Genomic DNA, 25,323 nt, shown 5'->3' on the forward strand with positions numbered 1-25,323 from the left:
GAGGCCCCCCACCGCCCCCCAGCCCCGGGTGAGCACCAAGGTCTCCCGGAGCAGCCAGGGCGCAGAGCAAAGGCAGGCCACCCACCTCACAGGGGCGCTATGGGGGTTTCCGTTCACTTTAGCAGCAATGTTTGGGAAGCATCCTGAGCTCCTTGGAGGAAAGGTGCTAAAAGAAAGCGGGAAACAGGTAAAGACAAGGGCTGCAGACCCAACACAGGAAGGGCTTTCACGAGACTCCCTTCCCTGACCCAGCCCAGGGCAGGAAGCCCTCCCTGGGGAGGTTGGCCGGCCAGAGGACCCTCTGCCCTCCGGGCATGCTCTCAGCCCAGCTCTGGTCAGCGAGCCACGGACAGGCCAGAGGACGACGGGGACGGGTGAGAGCGAGAGGGATGGGTCCTGCCCACACCCCGGCCTTCCGGCTGGCATCCCCAGAAGCAGCTGGAAAGGAGGGCCTTCTGGGTGGACAGGAATTCTCGCAGTCCAGATGGGTGCAGAAGACTCACTTTTGATGAGGTGCAGCAGGCGGCTGGCTGAAGGGGCTCTGTCCAAAGGGTCCAGGAGCTCCGAGACTGGTCCCCTGTCAGGGCACAGAGGGGACTCTCACTGCCCGCTGGCCGCACCGGCGCCCTCTGCCCAGGCCCGCCCCGGGACGAACCACAGCCTCTGGGAAGACAGAGACTCGTGGGGTAAAGGCACCCTGCGGCACTCACTAGCCTTCCTTCCCCGTGGGAAGGGCCTGACTGCGGGAGCGGCTGCTGCCCCTCCGGTGGCCGATGCACCATGCCGCCAGTTCTGCACCACCGCGCCTGCCCTGGCGTGCCGCCCTGGGGGAGGGACCAACCTGCTGGACTCTCCCGTCAACTTAGGCCGGCCCACGGCTCTTTCTGCCACTCTACGGCCCCTCTGAGGTGAGCAGTGGCCCATCTGTCCTCCATCAACACTCCCTTTCTTTATCTGCTTTGAGGTGCCTGAAACTAAAGCCAGAGTCAATGAACGCTGCCTGCGGGGCTGGCCGCCAGGGCGAGGCCCGTGGGGGTCCGGGGGCAGAGCTGGGGGAGGCTGCCGCCCGGCTGCTCCTCTAGCCTGTGGGGCCGCGGCTCGGGCCAGAGCGGCGGTGGCCGGGGGAGCCCTGCGCGTCTGGGCCTGGCCACTGTCCCTGCGCCGAGACCTCGCCCCTCGGCAATGGGGGAGGGGGCTGCTGCCCTCACAGCACCGGAGGACCCAGAGGCCCAGGAAGTGTGAGGTTCTGGGGGGAAGCAGGTACCTCGGACATACAAAAGAAACCCCCACGACTCGGGTGGCAGGACCCGCGTACGTACGCCAACTTTCTCATCTATGAGGTGTCTGGCCACCTCGATCTGCGGAGGGAGCCCCCGGATGGTGAATATCCGCAGGTTGGGGTCGGTACTGGGAGGGGGGTTCCGCTGAAGCTCCACGTGCGCTCCCGACTGCTGGTTTATGCTCTTGATGTTCTCGCCCCCTGTGGGCGGGAGGACAGATACAAAGGTAAGCGGTGACTGCGGCAAACCCCAAGCTTGGAGCTCACCCAGTATTCCGCTCCAGAGGAGGAAGGGGAGTTTTCTGCCCACCAGCGCTTGTCCTAAGAGTTGTCCTAAATCCTGTCCACGCTTGAGAATGGTTCTAGTCAAAACTAGGGCTGTCTCCAGCGTAAAACCAGACTTCTGCGGTGAAGCTGGTCTTGCTCTCTGAGCCGGGCTGAGGCACAGACCCCTCAGAGCAGCCACTGGTCCCTGTCTCTCTGTCCTGGGCTGAGGCGCCCCAACTGCAGATCTACACACAGTGAGCTCAGCTGGGGAAGGTGCTCCCTCCTTCTCAGCCCCAGGACAGCCACCAAGGGCCCCTCCCTGGCACAGTGGGGGTCTTGGCCCCGGCAGGGGGTGGGGGCGGTGACTGCACAGCTGGTCCCCTCTCGCCACAGGTCAGACGGCCACAGGCCCAGCGACACCCAGAGCCCATCCAGAGCCCGTCCGGCCTTTAATCCCCCATCCTGTCACTTCTCAAGTCTCCACCTTCTCCGAGGGTGGGGGCGGTCTAGACGGAGAGGCAGGCTGAGGACGGGGGTCACAGAGGCCTGGGTGGAGCGGGGCTAATGAAACTGTAGTTGGACTCTGAAAACCTGGGAGAGTCCCAGTCTCTTAACGAAATTTGCATAACAAAAGCTCCACGGTGTAACAATGGTTTGATTCTTCTTTTCAGATTTCACAGAATTTACAGATCCGCTCTGCTCTTTGGGGTGGGGTAAAGCCAGAATACAAGGAGAATCTGGAGCACAGGATTTTATAAAACTGAGGACAGTCTGTATAAAATCGGGAGCAGGGTACCAGGCAGCCCCAAAGGATCAAAGCAAAGGCTAGAGGCCAATCTCTGTGTCACCCCTCCCCACCCAGAGTCAAAACCAACCTCCAGCTGTCATTTCATTGTAACGTGTCCACAATCCTTCACTCCCCAGCCCGCCCCACACCCGCACAGCTGGAAAGCCACGTGTACACAAAGCATCAGGGCGAAGGTAAGTGAGGGGCCCCACCCACAGGCACAGCCTGCTCCTTGTCTCGCCTCACCCTGAAAGCACGATGGGAGTCTACGAGGGCCTGCGAGGGCCTGCGAGCAAAGACGGGCCTGGGTCTGGCCGTTCTCCCTCAAGGCAGCGTGAGCGGCCCTCGGCATCACAGGAAGGAACCCAGGCGGCTGTGGGCATTCAGGAAAGCCTGGCTCAGCATCAGTTTGGGCACGATGCTAGCTGGGTTTAGGGTGGTGCTCAGTTTAAAAGCAAATTCATAAGAGAAGCCCAGCTGACCCAAAGGCTGAATGGATGATTTTCTTGAAGATCCGCTACAGCGTAAGGACAATGTCCCTGCGTTTTCTGCCTCAAGCAAACACACGGTCCTGGGGGCAGCGCCAGCCTAGGCGAGAAAGTCCTAGTCTTCAGCAGCTTCGCTTTGCTTCTGGTCTGTACAAGCCCCTCCCAGCCCCCAAACAATTGACCTTTACCCACAGGTTGTGAATTTTATCTTCTCTGCATCGTGAAAAGCAGCTTTGCTCCTAGGCAAGAGTGTTTGGGGGGAGTGATAAAGAGCTAAGACTAGGTGGGAGACCCTTCTACTGACACCGCACTTCTGCCCAGACCCCGTGGTCCCGGAGGCAAGGGCTCGAAAGGGCGTGTGTGCCCAGGCCTGAGAGCCCGCAGGCCCAGCCAGCCCCTCCTCCGGGTCGGGCACTCGGGCCTGCAGCCCCAGACTCCTCCCCAGGTGCCGGGCGCATGCTAACACAGTGAGGAGGCCCCGGCAAACTGCGAGGGGCCGGAAGGAGTTAATTTAAGTTCATCTTCCTGCAAAATGAGGTCACCAGCTTGGCACATGGTGGCTGTCTCCAGGCACATTCAGCAGCCTGCTCCATTCTTCCACCTGATGGGGGGCAGAAGCAACCCACCAGTGGCCCCCCGGCTGGACGTGAAATCGTAAAGCAATTAATCAAACCTGCTAAAAGGCCTGGCTGACAAGAGCAGGGCTGGCCACACTGTCTGTCACCATTGCTGTATTTATCATGGAAATCCAGCAGGGGCCCCGGGAGGCGCAGCGTCTGTCCAAGGGCTGTAGTGGGGGGTGAGGGGCAGGGGTGGGAGCAGGCCTGCCTGCGTGCGGCACCCCTCACCCCGGCGCCGTTCCCAAGAAAACAGGAAGACCTCAGACTCAGCCCTTGCGGGGAGGGAGTTACAGAAAGACCCCAGCTATTGCCCCAGTGAAATATATCCTGGTTTCCTGAGGCTGCTCCTGGAGTGGCAGGACACCGCATCCGTGACTGCTGCATTCTACTGCCTCTTTCCTCTGGGGATCACTCAGGAGGACCGGACAGAGGACAGAGCGGCTGTCCTGGGAGCGCCGAGGCTTCACTGACTATGAGCAACCGTCACGGCGATGACAGCAAGGCTCCGCCAGCTCTGGAGAAGACACTTCCCGTGAAACCCTGATTGACATGACGGTTCTCGAAAAGCACAGAAAAACCTAGACCTGACTCTCGAACTCCAGCGCGTCAGCTGGATTTAATGTCATGGCAGCAGGCCAGCTGACGGTCTGGGTCGCATGTCTGAATGATCGCAGCATTTGGGCACCTAACAATGGCCACTGAACACCTCCCAGCATGAATATGCCCTGCCACAAAATCAGAACAAACTCACAGCATTCCTCCCAACTCCTGAGAGGTTAATGACCAAGAGACAGCACAGATAACAGGAAATAAAACGTTGTAAGAGAGCATAAAACACAGTGTCCGAGAGCGGGGCCCAGAACAGATTCCGGGAGATGACTGAAGGCCAGCGCGGGGCACTAGCCACGGCAGCCTCGGCTTTCTGGGGGTGAAGGTGTCCCCAGGCCATGTTCTGTGGGATGCCAGCACCCCTCCAACAGCTAAGAGATGCCTGGTGATCACAGAAATCGGGGGAACTCTAGACAGAAAACGGTATCTGTATCTTCCATATGTTGTCAAATACATACAAAAGGAATGAACTGAGAAGCAAAGAGAAAACCCGATGCTGAACAAGAGTTTCCTGCCAGCTCAGGGGCTCGGCTTAGAGGGCAGAGAAGCCAGGCCTACTGCTTCAGAGACCCAGACCTGCTCTCAGCAGCCTTTCTTGCCGAGCCAGCTCAGATGGCCCAGAAACCGGTCTGCTCTCTCCCTTGCTTTTCACTGAAGGAAGGAGCCACATTAGCCAGTAACGAGGGTTTCTTACCTAATGTTCTCTAAAACTCCAAGAAACAACTAGCAAATCAATTTTTATTTCCCTCCACAGGGTATCTGTTACTCATGGTAAACATGCTGAAAAGATAAAAGCCATTTTCACGTGTTGTGTCAATACAGACCAAACACCCAAATTCACTAAGGCAAAAAATGACACACTTGTCAGAAAGCAATCTTTGCTTGAGGAAATGATCTGAACGGTCCCTCCAAGTTCCTCGGAGGTGAGTTAATCCCCAATCAGTCCACTGACAAACATTCAGGGGCCCCTCACCTGCACCTTTCCAGAAACCTAGGCTGTTTCAACAGGCAGCCGGTCTCCCTTATATAACATCTGTCTCCACGCGGTGATAAAGTACTCACTTTGCCCTGTTCATGAGAAGGCCCAGGCAAGGAGGGTGCCTTGGAAGGCAGCAGAAGCCTTGCACCTGGCCCCTTTGGTCAAGTGTTGAAAATGGCGTGAACCTTGAGCTTCGGAGGTACTGGACGTGTGGCCTGTCTGCCTTCAGGCCAAGCAGCCAGAGGGGGAGCGCCAGCCCCCCGCGCACTGCTTACCTTTGCCGATGACGAGGCCACACTTGTCAGCCGGCACAGTGTAGGTCACCTCCTGGACGCCCCCGGGGGTCCCCACGCTCCAGTCGCCGCGGCCACGGCCTCTGCCTCTGGCTACTGCCAGGCCTCCGAAGCCGTCTCTTTCCTGGAAAAGAAGCGGAGCTCAAGTGACATTTCTGCCGCTGCCTCCAGCACTAGTTTTCCTCTCTGGGGAGGAGGCTAAGTGACAGGATGTAATCAAAGCCACACATTAGGACCTGAGCACCTCTCCCACATTTCAGATTCTGAAGTGCTCCTTTAAAACCAGAATTAATACAAATCACAGTAACATTCAAGGAGACGTGTGCGGACAAATCATGTGGTTACATAAACAGCACAAACACACCCAACTAAAACAGGCAGTCAGGTATAAATTCTCAAGTCTGAAGCCCAATACCTGATCCCAGAGTTTTAATCACGGGGCCCTTATCTACAGGCCTCAGGAGCTGGTTTTCTCAGTGCTGAGCCTACCAGAAGCCTGATATTAGATGCTGAAGAGCTACGTATGGGCTTTTGAAAGTGACATGTGAGTGGCAAGGGTGACTTTGGGCCCTCCCCCAACAAGGTTGCTATAAAAAACAATAAGACACTGCTCTGAGAGTCAGAATACCTTGCAATCCCAGGTGGCGCTAGTGGTAAAGAACCTGCCTGCCAATGCAGGAGAACTAAGAGACGCTGGTTCGATCCCTGGGTTGGAAAGATCCACTGGAGGAGGAAATGGCAACCTACTCCAGTACTCTTGCCTGGAAAATCCCATGGACAGAGGAGCCTGGTAGGCTACGGTCCATGGGGTCGCAAAGAGTCGGACACGACTGAGCAACTTCACTTTCACTTTCTCTCCTGGAGAAGGGAATGGCAACCCACTCCAGTATTCTTGCCTGGAAAGCCCCGTGGACAGAGAAGCCTGGCGGGGTACAGTCAATGGAGGTCACAAAGAGTCGGCTAAAGCACAGCACCTTGCAATCCAACCAGCAAAAAGAATAAAAGGATCAAAAACAAAAGCAGACCAACCCAAACTGGTTACCTCACTCCTCAAAAGAAGGAGGGGAAGCCAGGCACACCCGCCCAAGGTCTGGGGCTGGAAGGGCCTCTGACGTGTTCTCACCGTTCGCCCAGCAGAGAGAAGGTCCTCATCCGACACCCAGGAGAGGAAGACCCCCTTCTCTCCAGGGTGAAGCAGCCATTCCAGCCTCTATCCCGTGAGGCGCTCAGGAGCGGCAGCCCTGAAAATCTTTCCAATGTTGAGGGGGATAACCCGGTGGAGCTGAGAGCTCCTTCAGGGATGGGGCAGCTCACAGACCCGTGACACAGAGCAGAGCATGTGAACCGGCTGCCATCGGCCAAGAGTGAACTGAATGTCTACCCGGAATCTAGACCAGCAGGAAGCCGAGCTGACGACTGCCTCCTGCGGCACTCTGCTTTTGGAGCGACAGACGACCAGCAAACAAGGTAACTTAGGGATCTACATGAGAACACACACACGCAGCTGACTTTCTAGAAGGGGATGCCTCGGGCTCTGGGAGACAGGGCTGTCTCCTCCTCATCTCGCAGCTTCGCAGTTCTGGGATCATCAGTTCTTACCACGAAGAAGGATGTCAGAGAGCAATCTGTGACTCTTCTCTGAACCAGCCTCATCCTAAGAACTGACTGGAGACTGTGGGCGAAGCCCAAGCCACTCCTGGATATTCTAATTCAGGAATCTGGGGTGGGAGGAGTCCATAAATCTCTAACCTCAGCAGGTACCCCCAGATGACTCAGGGGATCATGTGGGGTGTACCACCAGGTACAAACAACCCCCTTGGCTTGCTACTGAGAAAACTATGCCAAGAGGGGCTCAATGGCTAGGTTGCCAAAGGTTACAGGAGAGATGGGATGGTGGCTTCTAACCTCTTGCTTCTTTCTTCAGCCCCTACTGCTCTCAGACTTTCCCCACAAACCTGGGGACACGACATGACAACCGACCACCAGCTACAGTAGCTCCCCAGAGCAATGTGTAACACAGCGAGGGGAGGTGTCACACAAGCCCGCTCACATTCCAGAGAAATGTGACCGTGAGCATGGAATCTGATGCCTGAAGACAGCTTTACAATTCTGGCAGATCACAAAGTGCTTTCTAAAGCTAAGAGTAGACTTGACTTTTTTATAATAGGTGTGCCCAACTGTTTGAAACCTGGCCAGCTGCACTGTGAATCCCCCAAGCAGCTTAAATAGTCAGGAACTTAAAGACAATCTAGATTCTGCAATAATAAAAACGCAGAAGAATAATAAACTGGCAGGGAAAAAATAAAATGAAGGCAGTTAAAAGATAGATGGACAGAAGCCGCTGGCTGTGACTTTGGAGGGAGTAACTGACGAGAGTGCTGGTTCTCAGAAACGGGCCTTGAGGGGGGCGACTGATCCAGGGTGCTTCTCCAGGGTGTGACATGAGAACTCTGCAGAGCCAGACCCACCTGGGCTGTGAGAATAAGCTCGCTGATGACATGTGCTGCGTGCTGGCATCGATCCGGGGGTCCCATCACCTGTGCAGCTCTCTCCGGACTAATACCGTCATCTGTGGAACAGGATAGGAGAGACGGGATTAGAAAAAGCCCTGCTTCACAAGGAAAACAAACATCAATGTGATTTGCAGTCGGTAATAAGGAGTATTAAGAGCACCAAGGGAGTAATAAGAACACAACTCTAGATTCAGGACACATTTTAGGCAGGGAAACATGTATGGCTTTCTGCACGGTCTCTGTCAATCCTCATTTCTAACGTGATTACAGCCATTTAAAAGAGGTATCATGGAACTTCCCTGGTGGTCCAGTGGTTAGGGCTCCGCACTCCCAATGCGGAGGGCCCAGGTTGGATCCCTGGTCAGGGAACTAGATCTCACATGCTGCAACTAAGACACAGCGCAGCCAGATAAATAAAATGTTAAAAAAAGAAAAAATTACAGAAACTAAACTTGAAAACAGACTTGAGCTATGGCAATATTTTCCAAATAGTAGTCTATCATGTCTTCCCATCTTCAGAGAGATGAGGAAAATTCACTGTAGACAATTTTGCTCATAAAAGTAAATTGGTAACACTTAAAGAACTGGCCTTAAGATTTTTTTTTTTTGGCCACGCCACGGGGCTTTGTGTGATCTCAGTTCCCTGACCTGGGACCCCCTGCAGTGAAAGCGCAGAGCCTTAAGCACTGGACCACCAGGGAAGTCCACGATTTTAAATGGTTTTATCTTTAATTTTATGAAATAAAAAATAAGGTGTTCGCTTTTAAATCTTTAATTGGCAAATTAAAAGCTGGAAATGTTAATGTTGAACCCCACTCGCTTAACTTTTACTGGTCTGAAGAAAAAAAAGAAAAAGGCCTGGACACTCCTGGGCTAGTGTGTTCTGGTACATGAAGGGTGACCCTGCCAGCAAATCCACAGGAAGAAACGAGGGCCGGAGGAGAAACTGGAGTGGAAATCTGGTAACAGAACGCTGCTGAAGAGAGCGAGGGTGAGAGGGACGGCAGAGAACAGGCAGCGGGCTAACAAAACAAAGTCCGTGTTTCGTGGGGTGGTCTTCACTTCTTCATAATGCTGAGGATTTCAAGACTCATCAAAACCAACCTGGTTTGAACTGAATTCTCACACCGGCATCGTTCTGGATCTTTTTGATCATTTCCCCATTTCTTCCTATCACAATCCCGACAGCAAACCTAGGCACAGATACCTGAGCACAGAGAAACAAAACCTCGTCAGCATTTTCCTGCAAACCTGTCTTTTCTGCAAGTCTGGTGTAAGTGTGTATACATGCAACGATTTTTATTACAACATATTTCTGGAAATGATACAATAAAGCATATTTTTTTCTCTTAGGAAAAATATTGTGGTTGATGACTGTATTCCTGTCCATTAAATGCATCTAGCAGGTCTGAGACTTGATCAAAAATAGTTAAAAAAATGAAGTAAAGCAAGAATAAACCTGATAAAGATTTTTAAAAAATATTTAGGATTAAAAATTTATCTTCCAAAGTCTATGAAATAAGCATAAATGTACCATACACGTTTGTACACGGTCCTTCACTACATGGGACACAGTACTTATCACGTTAACCACTGTGAACGTGCACTTCATCGGCATTAGATGCCATCACAGTGCTGTGTAACCATCGCTGACGCCTACGCCCCAAACCTTCTCATCCCCCAATAAGCAGTCAGTATCTGTGAAACCACAGCCCCTGGTAACCTCTATTCTACCTTCTGTCTCTCCGCCTAGTCTAACGCTTCGTGTAGGGGGAACCATACGACGTCTGACCTGCATTTGGGCTGAGTTCATCAGGCATCATGTCTGCAAGACCCACTCATTCTGTAGCAGCATCAAGGATACATCACAACCCCATTCCACCTCATCAGTGGACAGGCTCAGGGGCTAGACACAATCACAACACAGGTCACCACAAAAGCCTGGACGTTGGTCTTCATCTGGGCAGTGGGGTAAGCTCTGAAGCACAACCCCAAGCCAGGGGGAAAGACCCCAGTCCCTGAAATGCACGCGGCTGGCATCCCTCACTACAGCTGACACTCATTCCATACACCCCCAGGAAGCATGCATACTTGTCCGGTTTTGCAGATGAGACACGCGTTAAATAATTTGCTCAAGGTTGAAGGCCAATAGAACGTGACCTTCAACCTTAAGCTTGCCTACTAACCTGTAACTCAAGCTTACCTCTATACTGCTTCCTCCCATTCGAGAGCTGAAATCACCGCGCACCCCTCGAAAGTCAGCTTGGTCTTTCTCTCGGATGATTTCTAAGACCATTTCTCTCGCTTGCTGCATAAACAGAGATAAAAGGCATTAAGGAAAACAATCCTGAACAAACACATGACACCAGGTGAAAGATTACACCCTCTTACATGGGGCTCAAAGCCTTGGAAGGTGCTCAGCTGTGGGAGAACTCACTGTGTTGTATGATTATTGTTGTTATACGGGACAGGGGCAGGCTGCTGGTGAGCAGCACAGCGTGTATATCAAATCTTAAGTGTCCGCACAGATACGGGTTCACTGTCTGCTAAAGCCGCAGGCGGGTCAGCACACTTGGGCTGGGTCAGAACTCGATTACAGTCGTCCCACCACACTTCCGGTGTGCCTTCTCTTTCTGGCGGGGAGAGGGTGTATCTGAGAGCTCTGACTGTGGGGTAGCTTTCTCAGGAGAGAAGCTCCGGGGAGGTCAAGGGAAGAAGTCAGCCTGGGAGCCTGCAAATACCTTCTGGCTTGCAGAGCTCAAGCGTCTCCTCCCAACTGGCAAGCCCATGCCCCACACCTATCCATCTCTAAGGCACAACCAGGGTCCTCTCCCCTGGGAGAGCCCTGAGTCAGTCCATCCCACCCGGGCCAGCACCAGCCCAAGGAGCAGGGGCAAAGGAGCAACCACATGTAACAAGTCAAGATCTTGTGGGAACCCAGAAAAGGTCCAGGTTCTGGAAAAATCAGATCAAACAACAAGAAAAACCAAAACAGCAATGTCCTAGGACATTTGGAGAAATTGGGAGTATGGACTGACGTAAGATGATGTCATGGCATTACTATTATCTTCCTAGGCCGCTTGAAATAAAGAATGGAGCTTTATTCTTAGGAGACACACACTGCAGGATTTAGAGGTAAATGTTCTATGTGTCTGCTCAGCTGCGTCTGACTCTTGGCAGCCCCATGGACTTGTAGCCTGCCAGGCTCCTGGAATTTTTTAGGCAAGAATATTGGAACTGGGGTGCCATTTCTCTTTTCCAGAGGATCTTCCCAACCCAAGGATTGAACCCTCGTCTGGTGCGTTGGCGGGGGGGTTCTTTACCACTGAGTCACCTGGGAAGCCCAGAAAAGTCACATGGTACCTGCTGTTTGCTCACAAATGGTAAAGCAAAAAAACTAGAAAATATATAGACACACACACACACACACACAAATGGTATAAGCAGGTTGAGGGTATTCAGATGTTCACTACACTATCTTTTCTTTTTTTTTTTTTATTTATTTTTTTGTCATATACACTATCTTTTCAACTTTTATATTTGCAGTTTTTCATAATAAAAAATTTGGAAGATTAAAAAAAAAACCAAAGAACAATTTACCCTAAACACAGCAGACAGCTTCTCCCAAATAAAAAATACAGTTTTAAAATTAAAAAATAAATACTAAAAACTTTCCTTTATAATAATTTTCCTGCAAATTCATGAAACATCAATGAAATAAGCTCTCTGCCCAGGTATCTTTTCTATAAAAAACAAAAGCCAAATGTTCCACTAGCGAAGGAAAGAGTGGAGGTTTTCTGGGACGTGGCTTTTCTGCTGTCCAGCCGGTTCTTCCCTCCAACCGAAGAGCTCTACGATGCACAGCAGTGGAGGCTGGACTGGATGAGCCAAGTGCAGGAGGGTTAGGTACAGTCTTTCTGTGTTTAAAGAGGCTGGAAACTCTGGGGGACCTGACGGGGCTGAGTGAAGGGAGGGTGTGAAGGGCCGCGTTGCTGACCGGAACCTAAGCAAAGCAGCCACCGCAGTCACCTGCCCTCAATCCTGTTTTCAAACCATTGTTTTATATGAAGACCTTGACCAGAAAAGTGTTATCAGATGCTATCTACCAGGGACCATCATCTGAGCTCAGCTGAATGATAGTATTAAGAACTAGGGGAAATCTTTGGCCAGAGACTGGTAGCCTCGGCCGGCTCAAAGCCCCAAAGCCCTTATAGAGGAGAGCTGTCGCTGCCGGGCTGGCTCTCCAAGGCGATTCAAAATGCAGCAAAGGCCAGCAGAAAAACGAGCGTTCCTGTCTCACGGGGACAGACACGCTCCCACGCCCACTCCTGCCAGCAGTCACAGAGCTGGAGGGCGGAGCCCCTGGGTGACTGAGACCTGAGCCCCTGCCCGCTTTCGGCGCTGGGGGCAGTCCTCGGAGGCACATGAGGTGCCTGCGATGTGGGCACGCATGCGCCTTCCGTGGTCCAGGCATCTTTTTAGTCACCTCCCACCTCAGCCAGCTGTCTTGTCGAAATGGGTCAAGGGAACAAACGAAAGCCACAGGGAGCCTGCATCTGAGGTGACCACAGGTCAGCATCAGAAACTGCATCTGATCAGAGTTGCACCAGCCAACAAAACGGTCTGCACTGTGGATAAACTGTGCGTCAGCTGCCCCTGCTGTAGCTGTGTACAGCTGGCTCCGAGCACTTGAAACGTGGCCTGTGTAAATAAGGGACTCACTTTTTATTTAATCTGAATGATTCCAACAGCCACTTGTGGCCAGCACGACCCAGTTCTTCTCACCCTCAAACTTGGAGAAGACAGCTTACCTTAAATCAAGGACCACCCACCTTACGATTTCCAAAATGACATAAAAACACAACGAGTATACTACCAAGTGATGCCACCACACCCGGGACCGGCCTGACCCACCGTTTCTCTCCTACCTGAACTTTAAACGCGTCTCCGGTGATGCGAAGGGGCTTGTCTGCTCCCGTGGGCAATGGGCCGTCCTGGATCATGACCATCTTCACGCCGGTCCGCTCCTGTGGGGACACACAAGTCCTCAGCAGAAAGCCTACGGCCTCTGAGGACTGGGCTCTGTGAGAGCACATAGGCCACAGCCCTGACCTGCAACCTCAAAGGCCCTGAGCCCTGAAATGAGAGCTTGTTCCTAACGCAATCTGGCAGCAAAACCAACCCAAACCCACGGAAGCGCCCTTCCACTCCTCCTCTCAGACTGTGACTAGTACTATGTTCAGCCGTGGGAATCTCCATCTGATTACAGGGTGCAGCCCCGGAACCTGCTGGGGTGTTAGATCCTGAAGCACGCCTGGCCCCACGTGTCTCAGACGAGGGATCTGGAGCTCAGAGCAGTTCATGAAGCATTTTTTCAGTAGTGGGCACCTCGCTCAGGGTCTCACGTAAATTAAAAATAATGGGTAATACTTCAGCTCATGACATCAGCGAGGCCAGCACCTCCCTGCTCTTACAGACGAGGACCCTGTGCCTTAGAGGAGTGCACGACTGCACCTATGACCTGACAGCTAATGAGCAGGAGTGCTGCTGGTCTGGACACGGGATTTTCACCTGAGAGTCTCAGCAGGGCTTCACTGCCACAGGGGATGCTGCCCGTTCAGGGGCACCCCAGGCCTTGGTCTCACAGCTGGCATCAAGCCTGGCACAGTGAATATTCAGAACTGTGGAAGCCCCTGGGCAGAGGTTTTGGGGGGAGCGCTGCACCGTGGCGCACAGCCAGCCCAGCTCAGGCAAGCCAGAGCCATGACAAAACCTCCCGGCTGGAAGATGGAGGAAGTGAAGGCCTCCGGGGGCACTGCTCGGCCAGGAGTCACGTACCTGCAGCTGCTTTATCGTCTCCCCGCCTTTGCCGATGACCAGACCCACTTTTGACGCTGGGATGAGAATCTCCTGGATCGTGCTATTGCCGTCCGTTTCATTGTGAAAGCCGGGTCCGTTCCGACAGCGGTCCACAATCTGCCCCAGGAGCCGTTTGGCTTGTCTTTGGGAGGGAGAAGAACCACAAGAGAACCAGTGGTTAAATAAATGCTCTGGGTGCCCAGGAAGGGACAAACAGCACCGGGGAAACACAAGAAGGGGTCAAGGCTGCCCTCCAGCCAGCTCCAGCTGTTGCCCCCACTACCCGGGAGGTCTCTGCCATCCGCCACGCTACTGGGCTGGAAGTTAAAAGCAACACACACCACAGGAGCAACGTCCCGCCACAGCCCCTCACGTCTGCCCTCTGCTTGCCCTCGTGTCTCATGTGCATGCCACACACGTGCCTGTCTCCTATTCGAACGTCAGCGGCCCTGGTGGCAGAGCCTACCTTTGATCCCCCTGCGTCTCTCTGCGCCCCAGTCCAGCACAACCCTCCTCACAGAGCACACGCTCAATGGACGGTGGTTAAATAAGGGCAGAAGAGAAAGCAAGGAGAAAGACGGGATGAAAGAAAGAAAGCAAGGGTTAGTAGTCATCATCTGAATCCTCAAACTCCAAATTTCTTCTCCATAACCAACCAGACTGCTTGGGTGACTTTTCAACTAGGGCTAGGAGTCACCGGCTCAGTTTCAAGGGTAGGGAAGAAATGGAGGCAGGGCCCCAGTGCAGCTGTTTGGCCATATACACCTGCTTTGTGCTTTTCGGATTTTCAAGAGCCTACATTTCCCCTGGAATTTTACGCTGATGTACCTGGAGACGGGGCGGGGGTGGGGTGAGGGGGGCTGTAATGGTGAAATAGTACAAACCAGCTTACTGAGGTCCTCTGTTGGGCCAATTTCCTTTTCTGCACCAGAATCTCCCCTGGCTGTTATCTGCAGTGTTTATTCTTTGAATCACCACGTATGATCTATTTTGTGGTTCCTTTAATAGCTACTAAACAGGCTGGCTGTACTCTGCACTGAAACAAAAAAAAACGGTTTTCTACTCAAGTTATAACCCCGCTGCCTCGACTGCTTGGGCAGAACAGGAAGCAGGAATGTTTAGAAGAGGAGGAAGAAGGCGAATGGCAGGAAATGGATGTTGCCTGTTGTAGTCCTGAGCCTTTGTGTAGAGTCAGCCCTGTGCATCTTCTCAGTTACAGCAGCTTTTTAATATTTTGCCTGTGTACTAGATTAACCTGCGTTGGAAGAAAAATGCCTTGACTCCAGCAAAAGCATCCTGCTTGCCCTCTAATGCGCACCTGCCAGTGGTGTTTATTCTGGTTCACTGCTTGCAAGGTTACAGCAGAACAAGAGAATTTAAACTCATCTAGACTCCCTGAAAAAGGGAAACAATAAAACAGTCCTACCTACTGAGCCAGACATAATCTCGGCACCCCTGTCCCCAGACGCGACGCTGCTCAGTAGATGGAAAGAGGAGACGGAGCAGACGTGGGGTGAGTACCTCCCCCTTCCCAGGAGGTTCTGGGACTTAGGCGGCCCGCATCTGGTACAGGCCTCCAGGCCTGCGTGTACCGGGAGAGCGAGGCTTGTCCTAAGGCTGCTCTAAGGGCCCCAAGAGGCAAAACATCCTCTGTTTGGTCCACAGGGCCCTCTGAGTGGGGCAGTGGCCACAAAGAGTAGACTCACTGGGTTCACAGATATCAGAAGGGCGATGGGACCAGCCCCAGGCAAGAGACCTGATGCCAGGATACTCAAGGCTTCCCACAGTGAGAGGCTTAACTGATCCAAACCTGCTCAGGTAAAGGAGGTTATTAACAAGGAAGAAGTGAGTTAATGAGAGCATTCAGGCAGGATGAACGGACACTCTGGAGGACCTGCTTTAGGAAGTAGGTGTTATGACAGCTGTGAGAAATTCTGTAGGGTTTGGGGAAAAAAGGTGATACCTCATGTGTTTAAGGTAACACAACAACTCCCCTGGCGTGGCCACCTCCCAGATCCTTCTCTAAGCACACATCTGCGTTTCATGGCCAGACTGTGGCACACATCGACAGTGTTCAGTCACAATTCTGCCCTTCCATTTCTCCCCGGCTGGGGAAGGAGGAAGAAGAGTGAAAAGGAGAAAGTAAATAAAATAAACTTACTCAATACTTTCTGGGGTTCCGGTAAGTACACAGGGCCTCTCTGGAATCCCAGAACTCTCTACAAGAAGAACCAAGAAGACGAGGTGTGTTGGTGGGCAACGGGCAACTGTGTGCCTTCGCCTCTGTGTACAGACTGTCTCTCGGGCTGGTTCCTACACCAGCCCCACAGAAGCCCTGGCTCCCAGAAAAACAGTCTGCTCCTACTTGTGGAAAGAATATGAAGCTGGGAGCTTCAGCCTGGACTCTCCAAACGAAAACAAGTCCTGCAGGGGGCAGCAGGAAGGACGAAGCCGCGGGCTCTGCGTTGGTCCTAATCACCAGCCTCCACTTTGCACCTGACCCACGAGTGTGCTAGGAAGTGCCAGGGTCACTGAGCCCGCTGCTCCTCAGCCTGTCCGCCCGCAGTGGAGTCTAACGGGTACCTGCCGGCAGCGCTGAGGCATACTCATGTGGAGTTTAATGGTACGCACGTCAGATTATTACCAGTAACCGCACAAATATTCCAAGGGAACAGTGACATCCATGTGGAATTGGTTCTGGGCCATTTGACAAGAGAGGGTTCTGGGCCATTTGACAACCTTACTTTCTAACACCACATAGGACACTTATTCTGTTCTTAAAAACAAATCTGCTCCGGGAGAGAGGTTCAAGGGGGAAGGGACAAATGTATACCTATGGCTGACTCATGGTGATGTACGGCAGAAACCAACACGATGTTGTAAAGCAGTTATCCTCCAATTAAAAATAAACAAACAAGAAAAAAAAACTGCCTCTGAAAATTCATAGTCAAAAAAATGACAGACAAACGGCTAACAGCAGTAACTGCCTTCGAGGCTCTGCAGAATATCTTTTAAAACAACAGACACTTCTGCCAGCACATGTCCTCTAAATCCTGTCCTCTGCTGCGGAAAGCGGGCGAACTCAGATGATGAAATTAAAAATGAAAGTAACAACTCTTCTTCCTCAGTGTGTGTCTCTCCATCTCACGCGGTCAAAATGACCCCAGCGGGGAAGGTCCTGAGCTGAGCGTCACACGTGCTCACAGAGCCAGAGCCTCCAGCCGGCCCCTTCCACAAAGGGCAGGGACCAGCGACTCCAGGGGAGCGGTGAGCAGACCCAGCAGCGAGCCCAGAGCACACCAGCACTCCTCTAGGCCCCACGCTGCCTGACATCACATTCTGGGGCAGAAAACAGAGGTCCGAGACCAGCAGTTGTTCGGGAGGGACCACACCGGGCCCAGAGCTGCAGAGGGGTCTGTCTCCCCAGAGGCCAGACGGGCGGCTTCGCCGGGACCTGCTTCTGCTCTGGTTTTTCTGGTTCTCACCTGGGAGGCCAGCTCCACTGCAGGGAAAACAGCCATTGCATATACTTACCAAGCCCCTAGATTCCTAAGCAATAGGCAGAGGTACTACATCTGAAAAACTTTATAATGAAGACTGGTTTCTACCACACTGAGATCTATGAAAAAAGCAGCCCTTACCTGAGGCAATCTGAATTTTGCAACCAGATTCTGCTTGAATCCGTGAGATCTGCTCACCTCCCCGGCCGATAACTGAAACAAATGAAACAGGGTCAGAATATGCCCCTTATTCCACATTTAACCATGCATGGATGACTTCATTAATTCAACAAACATTTATACTTGGCTCACGGCACAAGAAACCAGTGAGCCCACAGAACTTGTGCGTGAAACACAGCAGGCAAGAAAAGGTACCCCAGCTGAAGTTGGGGGGAGCCCATGGCCCAACATCCCCCCCCACCCCGCGTGGAGTCCCACTTTGGAGCTCTGAAGAACGCAGTGTGCAAAGCCTCCTACTACAGGTGACAGACACGCCAAGGGTAAACAATGAACACGAGGGACGGGAATCAGGGGAAGGAGATAACGCGGATACTCACTAAATCCAACCATTTTATCAGGCACTTTGAATTCTTCTGTTATTACTGCCCTAAAAACAAAGAACATTTTGGAAAAATATACAGAATAAAGAATTCTGCAATCATTTTCGGCTCCCCAAACTTCCCATATTGGCAATCTTAGAGGACAGAGGCGTCAAATAAATCATGCCAATATGGCCAACAAGTCTACAACCATCTGCAAAGGCAATCCCCCTAAAGACCCCTTTGATCACTCCGTGCAAAGACCCAAGCCTCCCCTTTCCCTATGTCAGAGCAAGAAACCTGTTTCATGAAATCATCAGCTCCAGTAACAACTGACTTTTCTTTCTACAGTTACCCTCAGCGATGCTGAGCACCTGAAGGCCCTCTGAGGCGTGGGGCATGCTTAGCCTCCGATTCTGGTCTCCCAGATGAAGAGAGACAGCTACTTGTCAACAGTCCTCATTTCCCCATCGTCTTACTGCTTTCTGGCCACCCTCTAATTTATCTGCCTCTTGGGATGAGACGTCCCAAATGGAACCAGCGTCCTGCTGAGGCCTAATTGGTGCTGACCAGTACAGAATGATTACCTTGCTTATTCCGCAAGGGACTTCTGTGAAATGCGACCCCATCCATTCTGTGCCTTTTTAAAAAAAAGAACAACTGCTGCCCTGGTTCTTTCAAACAGCTCTTCAGATTCTGCCATATAGTGTGTTGTGGACAATATCCAATTTGCCCAGCACCCCAGAAAGCAATTAAATCTAAACATTTACCTTAGGAGGAAAACTAAATGCAAGTAGTTTAAAAGAAAAAAAAAAGCAAGCACTTTCAAACCTCCCTCACACAGCTGGATCTTTACCCATCACGTAAAGCACCGGATCCAGCGCATGTTCTCAGGGAAGGCGCAGCACTCAGAAGAGGCGCGGCAGCATAAACAGCGCCGCCGGAGCCCACGGGCTTCTCGTGCTTTCACCCTCACGCTACACACGCACAAGGCTTCTCTACACCCCTGGGGACGCATGAATTCACACCCAGTGGAATCCCTGGCATCCTCAGCAGTAAGGCTGTAAACGTTAATGCCAGGCCTCAGCCGGCCTGAACGGTCCACTGGACGAGAGGCCAAGGGCCCTGCTGGGACGTCTCCTGGTGGTGGGGAAGGGTCTCCGTGCTCCCGGACGCGGAGCCACCGGGCTGCTGCTTGCACGTGCAGCACCAGGCTGTCTACTCTCAGGACACAGTCCTGGGGAATTCACTAGAAGGCATTCAGCGCCAGCCCCACTCAAACACTCAGGCAGCTCCTCGGCTCACAGAAACAATTTTAGCAGACTGTCTCTGAGGGAAAAATGTAGCTAAGATGAGCTGCCCTGGGCTTCCGGGAACACAAGGCCTTATTATAAACCCAAGGCTGAAACTGCTCTAAGGCACAAAGTATAAATGTCTTGCAAAGTAAAATCCTGACGAACTACAGCTTTATAGGAAAGTTACATGTGATGCTAACACAACCTCAGTTAAATGACTGTATTTCAATTCACTAAAACAAACAAACAAACGAAGCAAATAAAGAAACAACAAAAAGTCACGAGGACAGTGCCTGGTGATTGTAGAACTCCCGAACATGCAGAGAACACAAGAGGCTGTAACTGTACCACCAGTGCTGAAGGTTAAGGATGACACGTTACAGTAACAAATGCGCAGCATACAATTTCACCCCGAGGGAAGAGAAGCCCTCCCCTGTGGTTTTCCCGTATATTTTGTTCTTTTAGAAGGGTAACATTGTGACCAAAAATATCCTGTCTTACAGACTGGCCTTTTTAAAGCCCAGAGGTCTCTGTATCTCTCTAAATCCTCAACGCTTAAGGGAAAGTAGTGGGGGGAAACTGAGGAAGGGAAATCGACAGGGCACCCACCCAAAGTTCTGGAGTGAGCCTTCCAACTGGGGTGGGGGCACCCAGGCTTCCACATCCTGGGCCCTGGCTCCTGGAGCAATGTGAGCTCCTTCTTGGGAAAGCCCAGTCAAGCACACTTCTTTAGCACGGCTTTTCTCAGGCAAAGAGGCGAATGAGTCACAGAACATGGGGAAAATCATCAAACCAGGAGGACAATTTTCACATTCTCTACTTTTAAATTCAACATATGTGGGCAGAAAGAGCAGCTTCAACATCCCAGAAGTCTTTTCAGTTCAGTTTTACAATAATGGTTGATTTTTAATACCAAGTATCAGTTTATCCCTTCAGCTTACACTGTCTTGAAAAGGGCTACAAAAAAAGTTGAGTCTTAAAAAGAAATCTAGCCCATGGTTTTTCACACTCTCAACCTCTGACTTTCTAACACTCTAGTACAGATGGTGGATCAATAAACAATTAGAAATGATCAATAAATAATAAAACATAACCCACTGCTTACCTTTGATGTACCAAGGCCCCTAACTGGTTACCTACTGTGGCAAAGAGAAAGAGAAAAGAAAAATCAAAGCATTAGCACGGATAAACTAACTTCATCCTTACACGACTTCTTACCATTTCAGAGGGAAAAAAAAAAAAGAAAGGCAGAAGGAAAGCAAACAGTAATTTAGGCTCAGTGGCTGAAATGAATGCGTTACATGATATGAAACAGGAGGGGATGTCGTGATCAACAGTCTCTAACCCAGTGTCCAGCTGAACGCAGGATAAGAAATTGATCTGTGTGTCCACATGCTGAGCAGTCTGGGAGAAAATCCTGCTCACTAAATCCCTCTCACTTCCTACCTCCCTCCCGCTTGGGATCCAAACTCAATGTAAAGATGGCCAGGGTCCCTTCTTTCCCTTTTTAAAACAAATGAGAAGATTTAACCTCCTAGTTCGGAAGCATTGTTAAGGACTGCTCTGTGGCAGCTGCAGTCGCTAAGAACGTGCACATATGTTCCTGCTGGCCATGCCACGGGGCATCCCCCCCACTCTCCCTACCCTCCCGAGAGCATAAGCATCTCAAGGAGAGGAATGAGGAGCTGGCCTCCTCCCTTCTCGGGCCTCTTTGCTGAGCCACCCTTGCAGTCCAGATGCCGTGGACGCTAGGAGTGAGCAACTGTCTTTCAAGCCCATTTCACAGAGAAGACACTGCCCAGCGGGCTCTAATTATGAAAACCAAGCCTGCAGTTACACTCCCACAATGCCACCTCAGCCACGCTTCGTGTTCATTTCTCCTCCTTCAGCTACTGATGAGTGTCTCCACCAGCCATCAGCAAAAAATGAATCTGCGGTATTTCTCTTTGGAAAATGCAGCCCAGGAAACACAGTCAGCAGACAACAAAAAAGTATAAATCTCAACTGCATCAGGAGGAACTGAATGAATCTTACAAAATGCTAAGAAGAGCATTCAAAAATATGTCTCCTGGCAAAGTTATAAGGACAGATACACACTAAGTGGGAAAGAATCAATTACATCAGCCTCAGAACAAAGAGGGACACGTCTGACATCTGAAATCCAGGGCTCCAACAGCTCTTCTTTCTGCTTGAACTTAACCCTGTCATTCTCGGACCGCAGAGGAGCTGGTCGTAAAACAACCAAGGAAAAGAAACCAGATCGTGATGTTTTAAAAGAAGAGAAAGCCTGGAGAAACACACAGCAAAAAAGTACAGAAAGCTACTGAGTCAATATACCATATTTCTCCTTGATCAATGGCACAGTAATGGTCTACAGCCAAAACACTGACCTTATATACTATTATCTTGCTTATCTCAGAGATAATGGCATTGTTTTTTATCAACTCTTAAAAATTTTCTTTCTGTGCTTCCAGTCTGAATATGACAAATGCCCTTGCTCTGCACACACTGTGTCCACAATTCCTATTCCGTGTGAAAAGTGGACAAGCACCAGCTCGAGAAAAGGCTCCTCGTCACCCACTCAGGCCCTGGACACTGTGAGAGAGGATCGCCCACAGCAAAGGCAGCACGCGTGAAGACAACATGCGGAAGGAGAAGGTCCACCTGAGTCTGGTCACCTGTTCCTACTTAAGGGTCACGCTCAGCTTCCCTGCTCACAGTCGTTCTAGGGGTAAAGAAACCAGTGAGGACAGAACTGCAATGTCTTGAAGCAATGCAGACACCAAAGAGCGGGGACGAGTCCCTGCTTGGGGCAATGCGGCCGGACCTTGGCTCAGGGTCTGCCACGCTATCTGGTAAAACGTGTCAGGAGCCTGATGATCTACCGACGCTTCAGCTAGAAAAGCCGGCAGTAACACAGTAAAGGGTAACACTGCCATAGAGGACTTCATGAGATTCACGAGAATGTTTGGAGGGCTCCTGGTCAAAAGCCATTTGAAATTTTGTTCTCATCAAAAAACAAAATTCCTTTTTGTTGGCAAAGTACATGTCACGGCTGTCACGCACACCGTATCATTTCTGACAGCCAACTGCTCCGGCAACACGTGGAGGTGCTTAGAGATGGAAAATATGAGGGCGTGCACTGTCATCCCATGAACGGACGGGCTGCTGGGGGCCCCCCACCGAAGAGTGAAATCAAATTCAAATCCACACCCAACCCTGTAAGTTGCTGGACTCTTTATTCAACAGCACAGATCGTCTCTCTCCTCCACGCAAATGCAACAGCTCGAGGAGGAAAAGTGTGACTTGAAGTTTCACTCTCTTCTGAAACATTCCCATTTGGTGCCTAAAAATGAAACCCTGCCCTTAGGTAAGGGACACTGGCCACACTCATATGGCAAACAAATAGAGGGGGGCTTCTCTCCGTCTTCAGGATGAACAGGGTCAGACGAGGGAGGCATATGGGGATGCCGAGCAAGCTCGATTGAGCAATTACAGTCATTTTACTGTAAAAAAGGAAAAATGCTGAATAAAATCAGTCCTACTTCCTCCTAACGGCACCTGCTGGTCAACCATGGTCCACCTGGCCTCCAAACTTCCTGGCACACATGTGCAGGTACACACTCAGGTGTGGATCTCCTTCACCCTGCTCGCTATACAGTGGGAAGCCACCTGGGCGATGGAAAGACGAGCTTCCCAGAGAAAACATCCGTGAGAAAAAACAACATGAGAAATCCATTCTGGAGAGTCATCCCCTGCCAATTTCAATCATGATCTTTGAAAAAAATAAGGCACTGGACTCATTTTTTTTCACCTTAGAGAGAAGGAAAAATAGTCTCCATTCACCGCCCCGCTCCCACCCCGACCTGCCCCCAAAAATGCTAACAAAATGTCAGCGCCCCTCCCCACCCCGCCACCTTGCTTCAAAATAGCCCAAGGGGCCAAGCGCCCGGCATCGCCTCTAACAGTGGAAACACGCACAAACAGCAGTGGGCCCGGGAAGGTGAGAGGGCAGGTCAGAGAGGACGTACCCACAGTGCCACCGTGACCGGCAAAATAAACCAACCAACCAGCCCTTCCTCTTCAGCCTCAGACACCATCCTGCGCCTGGGCTTGGACTCCCAACTCCGCAACTCTGCCCAGCGCCTTTCTGAGCCCTGTTAAGGTCAGCCACACCAGCAGTTAGCTGTGGCCACTTCTGCAGTTTCCAAAGCAGTTTCAAAAAGCTCTTCTCCCCAGGACAACACAAAGGCTTCCTGTGTTCTAATGCAGCAGCTCATGCCCTAGGTCCCACAACACACTGACAGGCTAAATTCAGCTGAGAGTCCCTAGTCAAGTAACCTGTTACTAATTTGACAAACTACTATCTAAATAGTGAGAGTAAATCCAAATTTATCTCAATAATGTCACTCTCAGCTGCAGCTGAATGTGCTCCGTGACAGGAAAGGCCCACCGCTAGTCTCCAAGGGGGCTTGTCTAGGTGCCTCCCCGGCAGAAACCCATTCAGTCCCACAGCACCCTGGGAGGCAGAGGCCATCACTGCCGGTCTCATCTGACTGACGGAGATGCCTCAGAACAGGGCACAGGTGTGCGAATGCCTGTACCCAGGTGACCCCCGCACCGTCTCTCGGTGTTGGGCACCATGCAGGGTCTTGGGCATAGAAAGGTGAGCAAGGTCATATTTGCCTTCAGGAAGTTTAGAGTCCGTCTTCCCTGGTGGTTCAGTGGTTAAGAATCTGCCTGCTAATGCGGGGGACATGCGTTTGACCCCTGATCCAGGAAGATTTCACATGCCTTGGGGCAACTAAGCCCGTGTGCCAGGACTACTGAGCCTGAGCTCTAGAGCCTGCGAGCCACCACAAAAGCCACCACAGTGGGACGCCTGGGCACCGCTCCTGGAGAGCAACCCCTGCTCTCCGCAACCGGAGAAAGCCCAAGCACATCAACGAGGACCCACACAGCCACAATAAACCAGCTGAGAGTCCAGTGAGGAAAGCAGAAGGCTCCACAATGAGCAGCAGCTACCCTAGACTCCAGGGGCACCTGGACCCCTCCCCAGTGCCGGAGCCCAGCCAGGGGTCTCTGGAGGGAAACGAAGAGGAAAAATAAAGTGTGCGATGCTTATTAATAGCACCATGGCTTACTTTCATTTCATCCAGCAGTAAAGAAACTAGTTTGGGGGGCACAACCAATTTTATTAAAAAATGAAATAGAAAACAGACGGGACCATATATGGATACACATTTGGGATATGTATTTCATAAGCTTTGTATTAACACAGTTACATGCATGTTTTAGTGAGCGTGCAGTGACTGGTTCTGATGGCAACATGGAGCCCACACCCCTTGCATTGGTAGGTGGATTCTCAACCACTGAAGGGAAGGCCCACGGACTCACCCCTTTGGAGGCGTGTGAGGACTTTGCCACTCCTGGTGATGAGCCATCAAAAACTAAAGAAGGGTGCTGGCAGAACGGGCGTGGAAAGGGGAAGGCCCCACGTGGCGTCCCCAGCAGACACGATTCTCAGAGAGACGTCCGTTGAAGGGCAGAGGGTGCACAGGGGTGCAAGAGCTGGAGGAGGATCCGTGAGCCCGTCCACGCCCACCCACCCTGGGCGGACGTCACGCACCCCGGCCTGAAGACTACTGCTTGACAACACCCCTAATTTCTTCCCCTGCGACTCTTAGGAACCGAGTTTTAGTCTCGGCTCCTCATGCCTGTGGCGTCCACTATGACCCCCAATGTGAGGAAAATAGCAGCAGCTCCGAGGTACACGTTCCTCTCCTTCCAAAGAAGACGCTCCCACCTGAGGTGGTGCGGGCAGGGGCAGAGGTCTAGACACCCGGGGCAGGCAGCTGCAAGAACCGGCCCTCACCACTCCCGAGCACAGACCTCTCAGCCCTCTTCTCTCTCTGAAAAACCTGGAACCTCAAACAATCTTTCCTCCTCACTGGTTTTTCCTCCTTCTCCTTTGCCCTATCCACAAGTGCTGGAATGAAACTTGGAAAGGACTACACACACACACACACACACACACACACACACCACACACCACACACACACACACACACCCCCCCCCCTTCCATCTTCCTGTAAATGATTCATTTGGTAGTGCACCTAAGAACTCTCCTTCCTTCACTCCACACGAGGAGCAGAAATGGTGGTGAATCTAAAATGGTCTTACAAAAGTACCAGAGGTAAATCTTTGATAGAAAAGGCAGGCATATTTTCAAAATCACTAGCATAACACCCCCCAGCCCCGCCCCTTGCAACGGCAGGAATGGTGCTTAACTTA

The 25,323-nt window shown here is 51.6% G+C and overlaps 1 protein-coding gene and 1 non-coding gene across 5 annotated transcripts in view; one reads left to right on the forward strand and one right to left on the reverse strand.

Moving 5' to 3' along the window:
- Positions 1–25,323, reverse strand: part of FUBP3 (far upstream element binding protein 3) — a 48,182-nt gene that overhangs the window by 6,345 nt on the left and 16,514 nt on the right. For 2 of the 4 annotated variants that reach the window (XM_043916584.1, XM_043916582.1), the window contains 13 exons: positions 20,134–20,164; positions 17,752–17,801; positions 17,336–17,407; positions 15,856–15,913; positions 13,674–13,836; positions 12,764–12,862; positions 10,039–10,143; positions 8,940–9,042; positions 7,791–7,891; positions 5,305–5,446; positions 1,320–1,480; positions 504–577; positions 86–166 (listed from right to left, as the gene is read on the reverse strand). In XM_043916584.1, the coding sequence (XP_043772519.1) occupies positions 86–166; positions 504–577; positions 1,320–1,480; positions 5,305–5,446; positions 7,791–7,891; positions 8,940–9,042; positions 10,039–10,143; positions 12,764–12,862; positions 13,674–13,836; positions 15,856–15,913; positions 17,336–17,407; positions 17,752–17,801; positions 20,134–20,164 (1,240 nt within the window). Of the gene's footprint in view, positions 1–85; positions 167–503; positions 578–1,319; positions 1,481–5,304; positions 5,447–7,790; positions 7,892–8,939; positions 9,043–10,038; positions 10,144–12,763; positions 12,863–13,673; positions 13,837–15,855; positions 15,914–17,335; positions 17,408–17,751; positions 17,802–20,133; positions 20,168–25,323 lie in introns of all 4 variants that reach the window. The other 2 variants (XM_043916583.1, XM_043916581.1) reach the window with 1 other exon arrangement.
- Positions 8,132–8,204, forward strand: TRNAG-CCC. The gene has a single exon. It is a non-coding gene; the product is annotated as a tRNA-Gly (tRNA).

This window comes from Cervus elaphus, chromosome 11, assembly GCF_910594005.1.
Source record: "Cervus elaphus chromosome 11, mCerEla1.1, whole genome shotgun sequence".
Taxonomy (NCBI): Eukaryota; Metazoa; Chordata; class Mammalia; order Artiodactyla; family Cervidae; genus Cervus; species Cervus elaphus.